The sequence below is a fragment of the Aquarana catesbeiana genome, linkage group LG13 (assembly GCF_042186555.1).
Source record: "Aquarana catesbeiana isolate 2022-GZ linkage group LG13, ASM4218655v1, whole genome shotgun sequence".
Lineage (NCBI taxonomy): Eukaryota > Metazoa > Chordata > Amphibia > Anura > Ranidae > Aquarana > Aquarana catesbeiana.
This window is the reverse complement of record NC_133336.1, coordinates 215,125,487-215,145,219: the sequence shown is the minus strand read 5'-3', so window position 1 is coordinate 215,145,219 and position 19,733 is coordinate 215,125,487. Positions and strand designations below refer to the sequence as shown.

At 51.6% G+C, this 19,733-nt stretch overlaps 1 protein-coding gene across 1 annotated transcript in view; it reads left to right on the top strand.

Annotated features, from left to right (window-relative positions):
• The window catches only part of NPR1 (natriuretic peptide receptor 1), a gene marked incomplete at its 3' end in the record, with an annotated part of 181,475 nt that extends 161,742 nt beyond the window's left edge, over nt 1-19,733 (top strand). The window contains 9 exon segments of the mRNA XM_073608649.1: nt 4,899-5,054; nt 5,164-5,332; nt 9,411-9,557; nt 11,669-11,792; nt 12,043-12,111; nt 12,224-12,398; nt 18,249-18,347; nt 18,682-18,773; nt 19,685-19,733. Of these exon segments, the coding sequence (XP_073464750.1) occupies nt 4,899-5,054; nt 5,164-5,332; nt 9,411-9,557; nt 11,669-11,792; nt 12,043-12,111; nt 12,224-12,398; nt 18,249-18,347; nt 18,682-18,773; nt 19,685-19,733 (1,080 nt within the window).

The following is a 19,733-nucleotide window of genomic DNA, read 5'->3' as shown; positions in this document are numbered from 1 at the left end:
GTACTAATGCTACCTAATTGGTCAGCCCTGTCAGGTCCGCAAGATCATCTAAATCAGGACGAAGAGAATCTTCGCACAGGAGAAGCCGCTCCGGCCATAGACGCAGCCGCTCACGCGGAAGAAGCCGCTCAGGCCGCAAGGGGAGTCGCAGACGAAGTCGATCCCACTCAAGGCATAGCCGTTCCTACCGCAGAAGATCCCCTGCACGAGGACACCAATCCTCTAAGCACCCTTCCCGCCCAGCCGGGAACGCTTGCTGGGTATGTGGGGCCACGGCCCTCCCAGACAAACTAGCCTGCCGCAAGTGCATAGATGAAGCCACCAGGGAGAAAGAGCCGGATTCCATAGAACCCACTGGAGTCTCTACTCCCCAGGTCTCAACTCCTGATGTGGAGTTTACGGCCTATAGCACCTCACCCACCATTCCCAGTGCATCAAGAGAGCAAGAACTACCGTCGGATGATGAAGAGCCGGAAGCTTCAGCTGGCTTTGATTTTGCGCTCATAGAACCGTTCATCAGATCGGTTAAGGAAGCGATTAACTGGGAGGAGCTTGAGGAGACACAGCCTAAACAGAGAAAATATTTCCCAAACCTCAAGAAGGTTCCGGAGGCCTTCCCATTCATCGACGAGTTAGAAGAGCTCATTAAGGAGGAGTGGCAGAATCCGGAAAAGAAGTTCAGTCTGTCCAACAGACTCACCAAACTGTACCCCCTCAAGGAACCCAAAGTATCTCCTTTACTCTCTCCTCTAGTAGTGGATGCATCTTTGATGCGTCTAGCCAGGCACGTGACGCTCCCCATTGAAGATGCAGTAACGTTCAGAGACGTGCTTGACAGGAAGGTGGATACAGACCTTAAGAGAGCTTACCTGTTCGCAGGAGGCGCCTGCAGGCCAGCGGTGGCATTAGCGGCGGTTGGGAAAGCTATCTCCAGCTGGTCCTCAGCTACAGCGAGGCTCGTCACTGAGGGCGCAGATCAAGAACAGATCACTAAGGCTTTACAAGAACTTAGCCTTGCGGGAGATTTCGTGGCGGAGGCTTCCATAGATACTATCAGATCCACATCAAGGTCTATGTTAGCCTCTGTAATGGCCAGAAGGGCGCTATGGCTTAAACCTTGGTCGGCTGACCCCGCCTCGAAGTCAAACTGGTGCAGGATTCCGTATGATGGGGTGAACCTCTTTGGAGCAAAGCTGGATACCGCAATCTCTAAAGTAACAGGCGGGAAGTCGGGTCTCATACCATCGGACAGAAGGCCGAAACAACAAAGGCCACCTCCCTTTAAACGTAACCTTCCGGAAAGATATAGGGATGCGAAATCCTATAGACCCGGGAAGGAATACAGAAGGAGCTGGAAGAACCCCCAGACGTCCTTCCTTAAGTTCCAGAAACCCAAGACCCCTGCCTCCAATGACCAGAAGTCCTTTTGAAGGTTCGCCCGCCCAACCAGCGGTAGTGGGGGCCAGACTCACAAAGTTCAAGTTGGTCTGGGCGGGAATGATAAAAGACCCATGGACGGTGTCCACCATTCATTTCGGACACAGGTGGGCATTCAGAGGTCGTCCTCCAAGAGACCAATTCTGCTCAACCAGACTTCCTCCTTCTCAAGCGAAAAGACTATCCCTAGTCCAGTATATCCAAGAGTTGCTCCAGAAACAAGCAATAGTGGAGGTACCGCCATCCCAAAGAGGCAAAGGTTTCTACTCCCCACTTTTCTTAGTGAAAAAGAAATCAGGGGACCTTCGTCCAGTCTTGGACCTAAAAAACCTCAACCGGTCGATACGGTTAGAAACATTCAAGATGGAAAGCCTTCAATCAATCCTCCAAGCAATAAACTTGGGAGATTGGATGCTGTCAATCGACCTCCAGGACGCGTATTTGCATATCCCTATCCATTCCGAGTTCCAAAAATTTCTCCGGTTTACCCTAAATCATCGGCACTTCCAATTCCGAAGCCTTCCGTTCGGTATCTCTACCGCACCCAGGACGTTTACAAAAGTCCTATTACCTGTAATAGCCCACCTGAGAGAAAACGGGCTGAGGGTCCACCATTACCTGGACGACATCCTACTTCTCTCAGACAGCCAGGACTCTCTTGTCCTTCACAGGGAAATCCTGGTCTCCACATTACAGTCCCTAGGGTGGCTGATAAATTGGAAGAAGAGCAACATCCATCCCACACAGAGAATGGTCTTTCTGGGGGCCGAATTGGACACAAGGGAGAATACGGTGGAACTTCCGGAGGAAAAAATCCCTCCTCTAATTCAAAAGGTGAAAAGGGCAATCTCCGCTACAACGCTCCCGGCCAGGACCTGTCTCAGTATCCTGGGCTCCCAAGCTTCCACCATTCCAATGGTCCAATGGGCGCAATGGAATTCGAGGCCTCTCCAGATCTCCTTCCTACGTCAGTGGAAGGGCACATCAATGTCCCAACCAATCCTCATCTCTCAGGAGGTAAAGCAATCGTTGATGTGGTGGGTACGTCCTCACAACTTGAGAAGATGCAGGCATATAGTCACTCCCTATCAAGAAACCGTGACCTCAGATGCCAGTCTACAGGGATGGGGAGCCCACTATCAGGACCTTGCGGCTCAGGGTCGTTGGCCTTTCAGGGCACAGGATACAGTGTCGAACGTTCTGGAGATGAGAGCAGCGTTCCAGGCTCTCCTGGCCTTCAGTTCTCACTTGAGGAGGAAGCACGTCCTCCTGAGGATGGACAACAAGGTGGCCGTTGCCTACATCAACAGGCAGGGGGGCACCAGAAGCAGGTCCATGTTACAGGAGGTCCGTCCTCTTCTGGAATGGGCGCAGCTGAATCTACTGGACCTAAGGGCGGTTTATGTCCCGGGAGTCCAGAACACCTTGGCCGACTCACTAAGCAGAAATTTCCACTCCAACAACGAATGGTCTCTGAGTCCACAAGCCTATGCTCTCATATCCCGAACCTGGGGCCCTCCAGAGATAGACCTAGCGGCAACTCCGGAGAACACAAAGTGTCAGAGATTCCTATCAAGGACACCGTTTCCTTCGGCAGAGGGGACGGACTGCCTCCAACACCCCTGGAACTTTCACCTGGGATACATTTTCCCCCCGACGCCTCTCATAGCGAGATTCCTCCTCAGGCTCAAGAAGTCAACAGCATTGGTGGTAGCAGTGATCCCTTTCTGGCCGAGGAGGCCATGGTTTACTACCCTCATGCAGCTGAACACGGCAGAGCCTCTGCCTCTCCCATTGACGACAGACCTACTCTCCCAGGGGCATCTTCTTCACCCGAACCCGGGGAAGCTACACTTGATGGCCTGGAGACTGAAAGGGCTAGGTACCTAGAGCAGGGCTGTTCCCAGAAGGTGGTGGATACCTTACTCCAGGCCAGAAAGCCTACTACCAACATCACGTACAGAAGAGTTTGGGAAAAATTTGTCTACTTCTCCCACCAGCAAGGTTGGGACTCATCCTCCCCGTCGGTGTCTCACATCTTGGAGTTCCTTCAATCAGGCCTAGAGAAAGGCCTTAGGTCAAGCACCCTGAAGGTCCAGGTATCGGCCCTGTCCGCCTTGACAGGAGTTAAATGGGCGCAAGAGCCTCTGGTGGTTCAGTTTCAGAGGGCCTGTCTAAAGCTGAGGCCCCCCAGAAAACCGTCATTCCCGGTCTGGGATCTCTCAATTGTTCTAGAGTCATTATCCAAGGAACCCTTTTTTCCAATGCAGAGCATATCCCTCTGGGATCTAACGCTGAAGGTTTCATTTTTAATAGCCATAACATCGGCGAAGCGAGTGTCAGAAATGCAAGCTCTAATGGTTAGCGAACCATACTTGGTTGTTCTTCCAGACAGGCTAGTCCTAAGGCCTTCGGATCGATTCATCCCCAAGGTGTCCTCATCCTTCCATTTTAACCAGGAGATTAATCTTCCAGCACTCAGCACGGATCAGGGAGACCCTCATCCACTAGATGTTAAGGGTACCGTTATGGAATACCTCTCAGCAACAAAATCCATCAGAAAGTCGGAGAACCTCCTAATTATCCCACATGGTTTCAGGAGAGGTCAAGCGGCATCCTCACGCACCATCGCTTCATGGCTAGTAAAGACCATCAAGAGATCTTACTCACTGAGTAACCATCAAGTACCTGAGGGCTTAAGGGCACACTCCACCAGGGCAGTGGCAACCTCCTGGGCGGCATATTGTAGAGTCTCGGCGGAGACGATTTGCAGAGCGGCTACCTGGTCCTCCAGGAACACCTTCATGTCTCATTATAAGGTGGATTCCGCCTGCTTATCCACGGTGGATTTCGGAAGATCCGTTATCCAGGCCAATTCCTCTATTATTTGATTAATAAACTTAGTTTGAATTCCCACCCAGTCTTTGCGAGTTACTCCCCAAAGTGTATGCTGCCATGATGCGACAGGAAAACGGAAAATTGTATACTCACCTTTCCGTAATTTTCCTTTCCTGTCGTATCTTCATGGCAGCATACAATCTCCCACCCGTCTAAGGTGAGATATATATATACGGAGAATACTGGGCAGGGGCCATCTCTACAACTTATAGCTATGTAGTCCTATCAGGTTGTGGGGGCGGAGTCACAACCCAAAGTGTATGCTGCCATGAAGATACGACAGGAAAGGAAAATTACGGAAAGGTGAGTATACAATTTTCCGTTTTCAAGGGTTTCTCCATGTTAAAAATCTTGAGAAAGGTTGTCCTAGTAGAAGGCCTAGAGAAACAGAATTCCCAGCATTGTGGCAGGTGTTCATCCATAGGTTTTTATTGCAGATTTGTACTCGGCCATGTGGAAAACTGAGTCCAAGTTGAGCTTCAAAGGGAAGGGAAAGGGATGTTATTAGGATACCAAAGTCTTCTCATCATTCTGAGGTAGTTCCTTATCCATTGTTGTTATAGAGAGGCTGTGGACCGCTCCGGAGCTCCTCCGCATGGAATCCCCCGATCCTCAGGGGACCCAGAAAGGAGACATCTACAGCTTTGGCATTATACTTCAGGAGATCGCTCTCAGAAACGGGGTCTTCTACATGGACAGCGCCGACTACAGCCCCAAAGGTGTGTCTCCTGACTAGGGTGCTGACCCCACCACCAGACAACATGGTTTAGTAGATTGTGGTTCCTCTTTCTTCTGTAATTTCCAAAACTTTCTGAATTTTCCTTTCAGAAATTATAGACCGAGTTAAGAGCCAGGAGAAGCCGTACTTCCGACCATCCACGAACCTTTACTGCCATATCCAGGAACTAGGGGTGCTCATGCAGAGGTGCTGGGCGGAGGACCCTCTAGACAGGCCAGACTTCAATCAGATTAAAGTTCTGCTACGAAAGTTCAACAGGTGATGATCTGCATTCTGGGAATGCCTCTGGCCTGAAATTCCTCTTATTTTAACTCTGAAGATTCCTATTGAACTGGGCAGGGGGGGCTATACTGGATACCCATGGGGAGGGGGGGGGGGGGCATGGGCAGCATTTACATATGCAGCATTACTCACATGTTATTTTAGTTTGTATTAAGGGGCCTGATGTGTGCCAATGTGGACCACTCACACCATACAAGAAGACGAGTAACATTCCCCACCAGTCTGAACCACTAACACCATACAAAAGGTCAACTAACATTCCCCACCAGTTTGGTCTATGAGTAGCATTCACCACTAGTGTGGACCACTGACTCCATACAAGGGGCCAAGTAACATTCCCCTCTATTGTGGACCACTGACACCATACAGGAGGTCAAGTAACATTCCCCACCAGTCTGGTCTACTGACACCATACAGGTGGGGAAGTAACATTCCAAAATCCCCACCAGTCTGAACTACTGACACCATACAAGAGGTCAACTGACATTCCCCACCAGTTTGGTCTACTGACACCATACAAGTGGATAAGTAACATTCCCCTCCATTGTGGACCATTGACACCATAAAATAGGCCAAGTATCAATCCCCACCAATGTGGACCACTAACACCATACAGAAGGTAAAGTAACATTCCCCACCAGTCTGGTCTACTGACACCATACAAGAGGCCAAGTAACATTTCCCACTAGTGTGGACGACTGACATCCAATTCTGGCTCTCCATCTATATGTTGCAGCAGAAATTGAGTTTGGTGAGACCAGGCAATGTTATTCCGATATTGACTAGTCCTGGTGATCTGGTAGCCTAATTTTCTTACTCTTAGCAGCAGGAAGGAACCCTGCTGGTCTTCTGTAGTCCGTCTTCTTCAAGGTCCTTCTGTTGCGTGGTTACATTCGGCCTTCTGTACAGAATTCGAGTTTTGTCTGTTGGTGGTCCTATGAGTACATGGTCATGTCTGTTGGTGGTCCTTTAAATACGTTGTCATGTCTGTTGGTGGTCCTATGAGTACATTGTCATGTTCGTTGGTGGTGGTCCTATGAGTACATTGTCATGTCTGTTGGGGGTCCTATGAGTGCATCATCATGTCTGTTGGTTGTCCTATGAGTACATTGTCATGTCTGTTGGTGGTCCTATGAGTACATTGTCATGTCTGTTGGTGGTCCTATGAGTACATTGTCATGTCTGTTGGTGGTGGTCCTATGAGTACATTGTCATGTCTGTTGGTGGTCCTATGAGTACATTGTCATGTCTGTTGGTGGTCCTATGAGTACATTGTCATGTCTGTTGGTGGTCCTATGAGTACATTGTCATGTCTGTTGGTGGTCCTATGAGTACATTGTCATGTCTGTTGTTGGTGGTCCTATGAGTACATTGTCATGTCTGTTGGTGGTCCTATGAGTACATTGTCATGTCTGTTGGTGGTCCTATGAGTACATTGTCATGTCTGTTGTTGGTGGTCCTATGAGTACATTGTCATGTCTGTTGTTGGTGGTCCTATGAGTACATTGTCATGTCTGTTGGTGGTGGTCATGTGAGTACATTGTCATGTCTGTTGGTGGTGGTCCTATGAGTACATTGTCATGTCTGTTGATGGTCCTATGAGTACATTGTCATGTCTGTTGGTGGTCCTATGAGTACATTGTCATGTCTGTTGTTGGTGGTCCTATGAGTACATTGTCATGTCTGTTGTTGGTGGTCCTATGAGTACATTGTCATGTCTGTTGTTGGTGGTCTTATGAGTACATTGTCATGTCTGTTGGTGGTGGTCCTGTGAGTACTTTGTCATGTCTGTTGGTGGTGGTCCTGTGAGTACATTGTCATGTCTGTTGGTGGTGGTCCTATGAGTACATTGTCATGTCTGTTGGTGGTGGTCCTATGAGTACATTGTCATGTCTGTTGGTGGTGGTCCTGTGAGTACTTTGTCATGTCTGTTGGTGGTGGTCCTATGAGTACATTGTCATGTCTGTTGGGGGTCCTATGAGTACATTGTCATGTCTGTTGTTGGTGGTCCTGTGAGTACATTGTCATGTCTGTTGGTGGTGGTCCTATGAGTACATTGTCATGTCTGTTGGTGGTGGTCCTATGAGTACATTGTCATGTCTGTTGGTGGTGGTCCTATGAGTACATTGTCATGTCTGTTGGTGGTGGTCCTATGAGTACATTGTCATGTCTGTTGGTGGTGGTCCTATGAGTACATTGTCATGTCTGTTGGTGGTCCTATGAGTACATTGTCATGTCTGTTGGTGGTCCTATGAGTGCATCGTCATGTCTGTTGGTGGTGGTCCTATGAGTACATTGTCATGTCTGTTGGTGGTCCTATGAGTGCATCATCATGTCTGTTGGTTGTCCTATGAGTACATTGTCATGTCTGTTGGTGGTGGTCCTGTGAGTACATTGTCATGTCTGTTGTTGGTGGTCCTATGAGTACATTGTCATGTCTGTTGGTGGTGGTCCTATGAGTACATTGTCATGTCTGTTGTTGGTGGTCCTATGAAAACATTGTCATGTCTGTTGTTGGTGGTCCTATGAGTACATTGTCATGTCTGTTGGTGGTGGCCCTATGAGTACATTGTCATGTCTGTTGTTGGTGGTCCTATGAGTACATTGTCATGTCTGTTGGTAGTGGTCCTATGAGTACATTGTCATGTCTGTTGGGGGTCCTATGAGTACATTGTCATGTCTGTTGGTGGTCCTATGAGTGCATCGTCATGTCTGTTGGTGGTGGTCCTATGAGTACATTGTCATGTCTGTTGGTGGTCCTATGAGTACATTGTCATGTCTGTTGGTGGTCCTATGAGTGCATCGTCATGTCTGTTGGTGGTGGTCCTATGAGTACATTGTCATGTCTGTTGGTGGTCCTATGAGTGCATCATCATGTCTGTTGGTTGTCCTATGAGTACATTGTCATGTCTGTTGGTGGTGGTCCTGTGAGTACATTGTCATGTCTGTTGTTGGTGGTCCTATGAGTACATTGTCATGTCTGTTGGTGGTGGTCCTATGAGTACATTGTCATGTCTGTTGTTGGTGGTCCTATGAATACATTGTCATGTCTGTTGTTGGTGGTCCTATGAGTACATTGTCATGTCTGTTGGTGGCCCTATGAGTACATTGTCATGTCTGTTGGTGGTGGCCCTATGAGTACATTGTCATGTCTGTTGTTGGTGGTCCTATGAATACGTTGTCATGTCTGTTGTTGGTGGTCCTATGAGTACATTGTCATGTCTGTTGGTAGTGGTCCTATGAGTACATTGTCATGTCTGTTGGTGGTCCTATGAGTACATTGTCATGTCTGTTGGTGGTCCTATGAGTGCATCATCATGTCTGTTGGTTGTCCTATGAGTACATTGTCATGTCTGTTGGTGGTGGTCCTGTGAGTACATTGTCATGTCTGTTGTTGGTGGTCCTATGAGTACATTGTCATGTCTGTTGGTGGTGGTCCTATGAGTACATTGTCATGTCTGTTGTTGGTGGTCCTATGAATACATTGTCATGTCTGTTGTTGGTGGTACTATGAGTACATTGTCATGTCTGTTGGTGGTGGCCCTATGAGTACATTGTCATGTCTGTTGTTGGTGGTCCTATGAATACGTTGTCATGTCTGTTGTTGGTGGTCCTATGAGTACATTGTCATGTCTGTTGGTAGTGGTCCTATGAGTACATTGTCATGTCTGTTGGGGGTCCTATGAGTACATTGTCATGTCTGTTGGTGGTGGTCCTATGAGTACATTGTCATGTCTGTTGTTGGTGGTCCTATGAGTACATTGTCATGTCTGTTGGGGGTCCTATGAGTACATTGTCATGTCTGTTGGTGGTGGTCCTATGAGTACATTGTCATGTCTGTTGGTGGTCCTATGAGTACATTGTCATGTCTGTTGGTGGTGGTCCTATGAGTACATTGTCATGTCTGTTGTTGGTGGTCCTATGAGTACATTGTCATGTCTGTTGGTGGTGGTCCTATGAGTACATTGTCATGTCTGTTGGGGGTCCTATGAGTACATTGTCATGTCTGTTGGTGGTGGTCCTATGAGTACATTGTCATGTCTATGGTTTGCAGGGAGAACAGCTCGAACATCTTGGACAATCTGCTGTCCCGCATGGAGCAGTACGCCAATAACCTGGAAGAGCTGGTGGAGGACCGGACGCAGGCGTACCTAGAGGAGAAACGCAAGGCTGAGGCTCTCCTCTACCAGATACTTCCCCAGTGAGTATGAGGAGACAGGCCTACCCAAACTTTGCTTCTTTTTGTGTGCTGCACCTCCAGCAGAGCAGAGTATTTCTGGAGAGGAGTGTTATAGAGGAAGGAGCAGAGTCCTCCAGCAGAGCAGAGTATTTCAGGAGAGGAGAGTTATAGAGGAAGGAGCAGAGTCCTCCAGCAGTGCAGAGTATTTCTGGAGAGGAGAGTTATAGAGGAAGGAGCAGAGTCCTCCAGCAGTGCAGAGTATATCAGGAGAGGAGAGTTATAGAGGAAGGAGAGGAGTCCTCCAGCAGTGCAGAGTATATCAGGAGAGGAGAGTTATAGAGGAAGGAGCAGAGTCCTCCAGCAGAGAAGAGTATATCAGGAGAGGAGAGTTATAGAGGAAGGAGCAGAGTCCTCCAGCAGAGAAGAGTATTTCAGGAGAGGAGAGTTCTAGAGGAAGGAGCAGAGTCCTCCAGCAGAGAAGAGTATTTCAGGAGAGGAGAGTTCTAGAGGAAGGAGCAGAGTCCTCCAGCAGAGAAGAGTATTTCAGGAGAGGAGAGTTCTAGAGGAAGGAGCAGAGTCCTCCAGCAGAGAAGAGTATTTCAGGAGAGGAGAGTTCTAGAGGAAGGAGCAGAGTCCTCCAGCAGAGCAGAGTATTTCTGGAGAGGAGAGTTATAGAGGAAGGAGCAGAGTCCTCCAGCAGTGTAGAGTATTTCAGGAGAGGAGAGTTATAGAGGAAGGAGCAGAGTCCACCAGCAGTGCAGAGTATTTCAGGAGAGGAGAGTTATAGAGGAAGGAGCAGAGTCCTCCAGCAGTGCAGAGTATTTCAGGAGAGGAGAGTTATAGAGGAAGGAGCAGAGTCCACCAGCAGTGCAGAGTATTTCAGGAGAGGAGAGTTATAGAGGAAGGAGAGGAGTCCTCCAGCAGTGCAGAGTATATCAGGAGAGGAGTGTTATAGAGGAAGGAGCAGAGTCCTCCAGCAGAGTATTTCAGGAGAGGAGAGTTATAGAGGAAGGAGCAGAGTCCTCCAGCAGAGAAGAGTATTTCAGGAGAGGAGCGTTCTAGAGGAAGAAGCAGAGTCCTCCAGCAGAGAAGAGTATTTCAGGAGAGGAGAGTTATAGAGGAAGGAGCAGAGTCCTCCAGCAGTGCAGAGTATATCAGGAGAGGAGAGTTATAGAGGAAGCAGCAGAGTCCTCCAGCAGTGCAGAGTATTTCAGGAGAGGAGAGTTATAGAGGAAGGAGCAGAGTCCTCCAGCAGAGCAGAGTATTTCAGGAGAGGAGAGTTATAGAGGAAGCAGCAGAGTCCTCCAGCAGTGCAGAGTATTTCAGGAGAGGAGAGTTATAGAGGAAGGAGCAGAGTCCTCCAGCAGTGCAGAGTATTTCAGGAGAGGAGAGTTATAGAGGAAGGAGCAGAGTCCTCCAGCAGAGCAGAGTATTTCAGGAGAGGAGAGTTATAGAGGAAGGAGCAGAGTCCTCCAGCAGAGCAGAGTATTTCAGGAGAGGAGAGTTATAGAGGAAGGAGCAGAGTCCTCCAGCAGTGCAGAGTATATCAGAAGAGGAGTGTTATAGAGGAAGGAGCAGAGTCCTCCAGCAGAGCAGAGTATTTCAGGAGAGGAGAGTTCTAGAGGAAGGAGCAGAGTCCTCCAGCAGAGCAGAGTATTTCAGGAGAGGAGAGTTATAGAGGAAGGAGCAGAGTCCTCCAGCAGTGCAGAGTATTTCAGGAGAGGAGAGTTATAGAGGAAGGAGCAGAGTCCTCCAGCAGAGCAGATATTTCAGGAGAGGAGAGTTATAGAGGAAGGAGCAGAGTCCTCCAGCAGAGTATTTCAGGAGAGGAGAGTTATAGAGGAAGGAGAGGAGTCCTCCAGCAGTGCAGAGTATTTCAGGAGAGGAGAGTTATAGAGGAAGGAGCAGAGTCCTCCAGCAGAGCAGAGTATTTCAGGAGAAGAGAGTTATAGAGGAAGGAGCAGAGTCCTCCAGCAGTGCAGAATATTTCAGGAGAGGAGAGTTCTAGAGGAAGGAGCAGAGTCCTCCAGCAGAGCAGAATATTTCAGGAGAGGAGAGTTCTAGAGGAAGGAGCAGAGTCCTCCAGCAGGAATAGTTATGAATGGTCATGGTGCTTCTTTCCATCCTTGTAGTTCTGTGGCTGAGCAGCTGAAGAGAGGAGAGACGGTTCAGGCCGAGGCTTTTGATAGCGTCACCATCTACTTCAGCGACATTGTCGGGTTCACGGCACTATCGGCTGAAAGTACGCCAATGCAGGTACTCCAGAGTCACGTGATCAATACTCTCCACAAAACTCAGACCCCTCCTACCACTGATAGATGCAGAGTCTCACCCCCTGAGAGTGTCCTCTCCTCTCTTCTCTCTCTCTCTCTCTCTCTCTCTCCGGGACTCTATTGGGGGGATTTCTATGAAATATCAGTTTGGTGCGGAGTGATTCTTTCGTTCTCCTGACTCCCCATGCTCCTCCTTTTCCTCTTTTGTCTTACGAAGTCGCTTCCTCTTTCAGGTGGTCACGCTCTTGAATGATCTCTACACTTGTTTTGATGCCATCATAGACAACTTCGACGTCTACAAGGTAAGCCCTGCAGGCGGAGGCCTCCTTTACGGTACTGAGATGTCCAGTAGAGGAAGGGTTTGGACTTCCCAGTTGGTCTCTTCTGGGGATGATGGCTGTCGCTGTTTATTAGGTGGAGACGATCGGTGACGCGTACATGGTGGTGTCCGGGCTGCCGGTTCGGAATGGGAAGCTCCATGCCGGTGAGATCGCACGGATGTCTCTGGCCTTGCTGGACGCCGTCAAGACGTTTAAAATCCGGCATCGTCCCACTCAGCAGCTGCGACTTCGGATAGGAATTAATACAGGTGAGGAGAGGGTGGGGCCAAGTATATCACCTGCTTATAGAGAACCTATGACCTTGTCCTGTCCAGAGCTGGACCTCTACAGTCATACACACTGTGACATTCTCCAGAACTAGCTGTGCTTCTGGATGTCACAGACAGGCGTCCCTATCCACTGGGAGAGAAGCACTTCAGGAAATACAAGGGGGTACCTGAGGCTTCATGGAGGTGCAGGTGTCGCAGAGACACAAGGAGTGTACTGGAGGCACAGGATGGCACAGGGGGCTCTGGAGTCAATTCCTGAGACTGGCTGCTGGGTGACACAGAAAGCTCAGTAGACAATGGAGAGGCAGAAGTCATTGTTGATACCGGCACAGAGAGGGGACACTGGAGACACAGGAGTGCAGGGGACACTGGAGACACAGGAGTGTAGGGGACACTGGAGACACAGGAGTGTAGGGGACACTGGAGACACAGGAGTGTAGGGGACACTGGAGACACAGGAGTGTAGGGGACACTGGAGAGACTGGAGTGCAGGAGTCACTGGAGACACAGGAGTGCAGGAGTCACTGGAGACACAGGAGTGCAGGGGACACTGGAGACACAGGAGTGCAAGGGACACTGGAGACACAGGAGTGCAGGGGACACTGGAGACACAGGAGTGCAAGGGACACTGGGGACACAGGAGTGCAGGGGACACTGGAGACACAAGAGTGCAGGGAACACTGGTGACACAGGACTGCAGGAGTCACTGGAGACACAGGAGTGCAGGAGTCACTGGAGACACAGGAGTGCAGGAGTCACTGGAGACACAGGAGTGCAGGAGTCACTGGAGACACAGTAGTGCAAGGGACACTGGGGACACAGGAGTGCAGGAGTCACTGGAGACACAGGAGTGCAAGGGACACTGGGGACACAGGAGTGCAGGGGACACTGGAGACACAGGAGTGTAGGGGACACTGGGGACACAGGAGTGCAGGGCTCACTGGAGACACAGGAGGGCAGGGGTCACTGGAGACACAAGAGTGCAGGAGTCACTGGAGACACAGGAGTGCAAGGGACACTGGGGACACAGGAGTGCAGGAGTCACTGGAGACACAGGAGTGCAAGGGACACTGGGGACACAGGAGTGCAGGGCTCACTGGAGACACAGGAGGGCAGGGGTCACTGGAGACACAAGAGTGCAGGAGTCACTGGAGACACAGGAGTGCAAGGGACACTGGGGACACAGGAGTGCAGGGGACACTGGAGACACAGGAGTGTAGGGGACACTGGAGACACAGGAGTGTAGGGGACACTGGAGAGACTGGAGTGCAGGAGTCACTGGAGACGCAGGAGTGCAGGAGTCACTGGAGACACGGGAGTGCAGGGGACACTGGAGACACAGGAGTGCAAGGGACACTGGGGACACAGGAGTGCAGGGGACACTGGAGACACAGGAGTGCAGGGGACACTGGAGACACAGGAGTGCAGGAGTCACTGGAGACACAGGAGTGCAGGAGTCACTGGAGACACAGGAGTGCAGGAGTCACTGGAGACACAGGAGTGCAGGAGTCACTGGAGACACAGGAGTGCAGGAGTCACTGGAGACGTAGGAGTGTAGGGGACACTGGAGACACAGGAGTGCAAGGGACACTGGGGACACAGGAGTGCAGGAGTCACTGGAGACACAGGAGTGCAAGGGACACTGGGGACACAGGAGTGCAGGGGGCACTGGAGACACAGGAGTGCAGGGCTCACTGGAGACACAGGAGTGCAGGAGTCATGGGGGCACAGGAGTGCAGGGTACACTGGAGACACAGGAGTGCAGGAGTCACTGGAGCCACGGAGTGCAGGAGTCACTGGAGACACAGGAGTGCAGGGGACACTGGAGACACAGGAGTGCAGGAGTCACTGGAGACACGGGAGTGCAGGAGTCACTGGAGACACAGGAGTGCAAGGGACACTGGGGACACAGGAGTGCAGGGGACACTGGAGACACAGGAGTGCAGGGGACACTGGAGACACAGGAGTGCTGGAGTCATGGGGGCACAGGAGTGCAGGGGACACTGGAGACACAGGAGTGCAGGAGTCACTGGAGCCACGGAAGTGCAGGAGTCACTGGAGACACAGGAGTGCAGGGGACACTGGAGACACAGGAGTGCAGGAGTCACTGGAGACACGGGAGTGCAGGAGTCACTGGAGACACAGGAGTGCAAGGGACACTGGGGACACAGGAGTGCAGGGGACACTGGAGACACAGGAGTGCAGGGGACACTGGAGACACAGGAGTGCAGGAGTCATGGGGGCACAGGAGTGCAGGGGACACTGGAGACACAGGAGTGCAGGAGTCACTGGAGACACGGGAGTGCAGGAGTCACTGGAGACACAGGAGTGCAGGGGACACTGGAGACACAGGAGTGCAGAGGACACTGGAGACACAGGAGTGCAGGGGACACTGGAGACACAGGAGTTCAGGAGTCACTGGAGACACAGGAGTGCAGGGGACACTGGAGACACAGGAGTGCAGGGGACACTGGTGATACAGGAGTGCAGGAGTCACTGGAGACACAGGAGGTAGGGGACACTGGAGACACAGGAGTGCAGGAGTCACTGGAGACACAGGAGTGCAGGAGTCACTGGAGACACAGGAATGCAGAGGACACTGGAGACACAGGAGGGCAGGAGTCACTGGAGACACGGGAGTGCAGGAGTCACTGGAGACACAGGAGGGCAAGAGTCACTGGAGACACAGGAGTGCAGGGGACACTGGAGACACAGGAGTGCAGGGGACACTGGAGACACAGGAGTGCAGGAGTCACTGGAGACACAGGAGTGCAGGAGTCACTGGAGACACAGGAGTGCAGGAGTCACTGGAGACACAGGAGTGCAGGAGTCACTGGAGACACGGGAGTGCAGGAGTCACTGGAGACACTGGAGTGCAGGAGTCACTGGAGACACAGGAGTGCAGGAGTCACTGGAGACACGGGAGTGCAGGAGTCACTGGAGACGTAGGAGTGCAGGGGACACTGGAGACACAGGAGTGCAAGGGACACTGGGGACACAGGAGTGCAGGAGTCACTGGAGACACAGGAGTGCAAGGGACACTGGGGACACAGGAGTGCAGGGGGCACTGGAGACACAGGAGTGCAGGGCTCACTGGAGACACAGGAGTGCAGGAGTCATGGGGGCACAGGAGTGCAGGGTACACTGGAGACACAGGAGTGCAGGAGTCACTGGAGCCACGGGAGTGCAGGAGTCACTGGAGACACAGGAGTGCAGGGGACACTGGAGACACAGGAGTGCAGGAGTCACTGGAGACACGGGAGTGCAGGAGTCACTGGAGACACAGGAGTGCAAGGGACACTGGGGACACAGGAGTGCAGGGGACACTGGAGACACAGGAGTGCAGGGGACACTGGAGACACAGGAGTGCTGGAGTCATGGGGGCACAGGAGTGCAGGGGACACTGGAGACACAGGAGTGCAGGAGTCACTGGAGCCACGGAAGTGCAGGAGTCACTGGAGACACAGGAGTGCAGGGGACACTGGAGACACAGGAGTGCAGGAGTCACTGGAGACACGGGAGTGCAGGAGTCACTGGAGACACAGGAGTGCAAGGGACACTGGGGACACAGGAGTGCAGGGGACACTGGAGACACAGGAGTGCAGGGGACACTGGAGACACAGGAGTGCAGGAGTCATGGGGGCACAGGAGTGCAGGGGACACTGGAGACACAGGAGTGCAGGAGTCACTGGAGACACGGGAGTGCAGGAGTCACTGGAGACACAGGAGTGCAGGGGACACTGGAGACACAGGAGTGCAGAGGACACTGGAGACACAGGAGTGCAGGGGACACTGGAGACACAGGAGTTCAGGAGTCACTGGAGACACAGGAGTGCAGGGGACACTGGAGACACAGGAGTGCAGGGGACACTGGTGATACAGGAGTGCAGGAGTCACTGGAGACACAGGAGGTAGGGGACACTGGAGACACAGGAGTGCAGGAGTCACTGGAGACACAGGAGTGCAGGAGTCACTGGAGACACAGGAATGCAGAGGACACTGGAGATACAGGAGGGCAGGAGTCACTGGAGACACGGGAGTGCAGGAGTCACTGGAGACACAGGAGGGCAAGAGTCACTGGAGACACAGGAGTGCAGGGGACACTGGAGACACAGGAGTGCAGGGGACACTGGAGACACAGGAGTGCAGGAGTCACTGGAGACACAGGAGTGCAGGAGTCACTGGAGACACAGGAGTGCAGGAGTCACTGGAGACACAGGAGTGCAGGAGTCACTGGAGACACGGGAGTGCAGGAGTCACTGGAGACACTGGAGTGCAGGAGTCACTGGAGACACAGGAGTGCAGGAGTCACTGGAGACACGGGAGTGCAGGAGTCACTGGAGACACAGGAGTGCAGGGGACACTGGAGACCAGTGGCGTCTCCAGCTTTCAAATTTAGGGGGGGCACATGGGGGGACAGGGACAAAAGTAGGGGGGCAACTATAAAATGCATATATATATATATATATATATATATATCCTGGGGCCCTTTACTACGACCCCACAACGGGCCCTTTCACATGTTCTGCAGTGAGCTCCCTTCCTACTGTATTGGGGCCCCCCCCCAGGGTGGCAGAAAACAAGAGATATATGTCACCAGCATATCAAGAAAATATAAGGATCCAAAGCAGTGGGAGAACTATCAGGGTTGGAAAGGTTGTCTTGCTTCCGGGCCCTGGTGTTCTGCCACTGTGGGGTTCCCCAGCCTCCTCTTGCTGTCCTGCTATTGACAGCGCTGGTCTGGCATCTCTTGGAATTTACAGGCTGGTCCTCCTGTCCTAAGGACGGGAGAAATCAGTCTGTTTTTTTAGTAACTGAGAGTCCTGGTGGAGTCCTTCCTGCAACTCGCTCTTCTCCCTGCCAATGAGGATGCAGGTGAAGGAGCAGATCAGGCGGCCGTGGTTGTGTGAATGCTCGCATTATGCAGTGTCAGCGAGCAGAGGGAGGGGGGAGGAATCACCCGCAGGAGCTGACTGGGGACTCTCTCCCTCTTAGACATTGATTTTTTGTAAAAAAAAAAAAAATAATTTTTTTTTTTTGGGGGGGGCACATGGTGGGGCACAGCATAATGTTGGGGGGGGGGGGGGGGTCAGGGCCCCCTCTGCCCCCCCCTAGGGTCGCCATTGCTGGAGACACAGGAGTGCAGGGGACACTGGAGACACAGGAGTGCAGGGGACACTGGAGACACAGGAGTGCAGGAGTCACTGGAGACACAGGAGTGCAGGAGTCACTGGAGACACAGGAGTGCAGGAGTCACTGGAGACACAGGAGTGCAGGGGGCACAGGAGACACAGGAGTGCAGGGGCACAGGAGACACAGGAGTGCAGGGGACACTGGAGACACAGGAGTGCAGGGGACACTGGAGACATAGTTGTCACTGGGTTCACTGGAGACACAGGGGTTACAGCATACACAGAGGTCGTTGCCATGCACAGGGGTCACAGAATAATCCCCTGCAGCCAGATTCCACAGAGCTCCTCACCTCTGCAGTGGATGGATCTGCTCACCTGGATCTGTGCTGTGTGACTTCCTCTCTCCCTACATCACTAGTTGGGTAAGTCCGAAGGTGGCTGTGAGGAACTTCTTAGTATAGACACTACATGAGGCTTACTATATGTCAGAAATACGGAGGAGAATGCAGTGACCTGTCTTGGATTCCACTCCTGCAGTGCAGAGTGGTTCCCAGATCATCGAGGAAGTGGGGGAAGGGACAGGTGCACGAAAGGCAGGAACCCCCTAGCTGGTAAAGCTACTATGAGGGTCCATCATGTAATCCTGTATAATAATCCCAGGTGGTTCTGCTTGTCATACAGCTTTGTTTCTGTCTAGGTCCCGTCTGTGCCGGAGTGGTGGGCCTTAAGATGCCTCGATACTGCCTCTTTGGAGATACGGTGAACACAGCATCACGCATGGAGTCCAATGGTGAAGGTGAGATTGCCTGTCTGGGTGAGGTATATGAAGATGCCAACTTGTATTGCCCACTCTTGTCGTCTTCTTGTGGGGGAGGGGGGCAGTAGATGTTTCTTGAGGATCCTAGAAGGTAGGACTTTTTCACTTCAAGATTCCAGAAAGGTGGAGGTCTGGGCTCTGTTTGGAGCGTCTCTTCCTGTTGGACTTTCTTAGATGTTATTAAAATGTCCACTAAAGCACCAAATGTCTCCATTGCTTTAGCTGTTATGGTCCATCATCATGTGTGACCAATTCTGACCAGGATCCTCCCATCCTTCTGCCTTCATGTGGTCAATATTTTTGTGTTTTGTAGCCCTGAAGATCCACGTCTCCACAGACACGCGAAATGTCCTAGAAGAGTTCAGCTGCTTTGATTTGGAACTCAGAGGTGACGTGGAGATGAAGGTAATGGACATCTTGCCTATCTAGAACCTTCAGAGCCCTGGTGCAAGAAACTATGAAGGGCCTCCCTGACCCAAGCCCAGGGTCTTTCCCACTGATCCTGGGGCCCTTTACAGAGTTCCCCCTTACATCAATGTCCACAGAGTTCCCCCTTATATCAGAGTGCACAGAGTTCCCCCTTACATCAGAGTGCACAGAGTTCCTCCTTACATCAGAGTCAACAGAGTTCCCCCTTACATCAGAATCTACAGAGTTCACCCTTACATCAGAGTCAACAGAGTTCCCCCTTACATCAGAGTCAACAGAGTTCCCCCTTACATCAGAGTCAACAGAGTTCCCCCTTACATCAGAGTCAACAGAGTTCCCCCTTACATCAGAGTCAACAGAGTTCCTCCTTACATCAGAGTCAACAGAGTTCCTCCTTACATCAGAGTTCCCAGAGCCCCCTTACGTCAGAGTTCCCAGAGCCCCCTTAACATCAGAGTTCCCCTTTACAGTACATCAGAGTCTGCAGGGTTCTTCTTTACCCGAGATCCCCCTGATATCAGATTTCCTCTTTACACCAGAGTCTGCAGAGGGAATAAGGTAAAGGGGTTCACTGATGTAAGAGGGGAGTGAAGACACTGATATAAGGAGGGACGCCCTGGAGCTGGCCCATTAGTAATCGGCTGAGCTTGGCTTGGGCGGTGCGCAGTGACGTTATGGCGCTTGGCGCCTTTCCCGTAAATTTGAAAGCAACTTCAAAGGGGAGGGGGGAGGGGCTAGGGTCCCCCCACAGTGGCAGAAAAGCAGGGCTCGGTCGAAAGTGGGACCTTTGCGACCCTGGTAGTTATGCTACTGTCCTGTAGACAAGTTCTACTCATTCTTTACAGCATGGACAACGCTCCTCATGTCTCAATCCATCTCTTTCCCAGGGCAAAGGCAAGGTCCGAACCTACTGGCTACTGGGCGAACGAAGCAGCA